The following is a 1,596-nucleotide window of genomic DNA, read 5'->3' on the forward strand; positions in this document are numbered from 1 at the left end:
GCGGGGCCCCAGCGGACACACACACACACACACACACACACACAGGACGCCTGCTCCGAGCCTCTGCTGCCAGACTGTGGCCGTCAGTAGGACATCCACTGAGGGCTCCCGGACTGTGAGAGGGGCAGGCTGGGCTGAGGGAACCCCACCCCCCAGTGCACGAATTTTGTGCACCAGGCCTCTAGTAGTTTAATATTAAGAACAGTGACACAAAAAAAGTAGTACTTAACAGATAACAAATTTTAACATATCAAATTATTACCGTATCTTAATTGAAAATGAATTAAAATTGACCAAGGAAGCATTATATACCATATTTTCTATATTCTAAGACACATTTTAACGTCTCTAAAAATGCAGTGCATCTTACAGCCAAGGGTGTGTCAAACAGATGGCAGCTGTGAAACAGTTGTCATTGCTTTCATGTGAGTTTGGTGTTCTTTTATATGTATACTTAGTGATATCTGATATATCCAGATATAGACATATGTCATTTAATTGGTAACATATATTTTTCTAATGGAACATAAATTGACAGTGTGTCTTATATCCAATGGCACCTTAAGTTTACTAGAAATACCGTAAGAATAACCTCTTTGACTTAAGCGTAGCACTGTTTCTTATCATTGTATTTGTTCTTTTCACAGACTTTATGCAGTTGGTGGTCGGGATGGAAGTTCTTGTCTCAAGTCAGTAGAATGTTTTGATCCTCATACGAATAAGTGGACACTCTGTGCACAAATGTCTAAAAGGAGAGGGGGAGTAGGCGTAACCACCTGGAACGGATTGCTGTATGCTATCGGAGGGCACGATGCTCCTGCGTCCAACTTGACCTCCAGACTCTCAGACTGTGTGGAGAGGTAATTTCTTATGCAGGAAAACTAGGGGGAAAAAGAACGCTTTATGCCTCAGACACTTTCAGAAAAATTAATTCTTTATTGCGCATCCACCACATGCAATTTTCCTTAGGAGCTTTGTCAGTATTGGGCTGTCTGCTCTGCCATCTCTCAGTCTGTATCCTAACAGCCTCAGGTTCTTCTCTTGCCTTATAACTGCCTGCTTCACCTTTCCCTTAGAATTGATTATATAATTTATTAATTGAATCATAGGAAAAATGTTGGTTGTATGTCATTTTGTACTAGACACTGTAACTAATAAAAAAGAAAGGGAGCACAGTGATTTTCAGAGATAATTGGTTAGGGGCTAGAGCAGTAGTTCCCAACATGGGGCACATGCCCCACAGGGGAGCAATTTGATTTTTAAGGGAGTGAATTCAAGGATAAGTTATTAACAGTGAATTTTTTACATTTCTTATGGTTCTAGGGGCCTAATATACAGTATATAGATATATGTTATATATTTATGCATTTCAGTTTTCTGTTATATGTTTTTAAACTTTATTTGCTATTTTTCGTATCACTACATATTATTATTTTTATATATTTTATTGATTTTTTACAGAGAGGAAGGGAGAGGGACAGAGAGTTAGAAACATCAATGAGAGAGAAACATCGATCAGCTGCCTCCTGCACACCCGCTGCTGGGGATGTGCCTGTAACCAAGGTACATGCCCTTGACCAGAATCAAACCTGGGAC

General features: G+C 39.8%; 1 protein-coding gene across 1 annotated transcript in view; it reads left to right on the forward strand.

Annotated features, from left to right (window-relative positions):
• KLHL5 (kelch like family member 5) overlaps nt 1–1,596 on the forward strand; it is a 50,479-nt gene that overhangs the window by 41,338 nt on the left and 7,545 nt on the right. The window contains exon 9 of the mRNA XM_006759286.2: nt 648–860. Coding sequence (XP_006759349.1) covers nt 648–860 — 213 coding nt within the window. The remainder of the gene's footprint in view (nt 1–647; nt 861–1,596) is intronic.

This window comes from Myotis davidii, unplaced genomic scaffold, assembly GCF_000327345.1.
Source record: "Myotis davidii unplaced genomic scaffold, ASM32734v1 scaffold235, whole genome shotgun sequence".
Lineage (NCBI taxonomy): Eukaryota > Metazoa > Chordata > Mammalia > Chiroptera > Vespertilionidae > Myotis > Myotis davidii.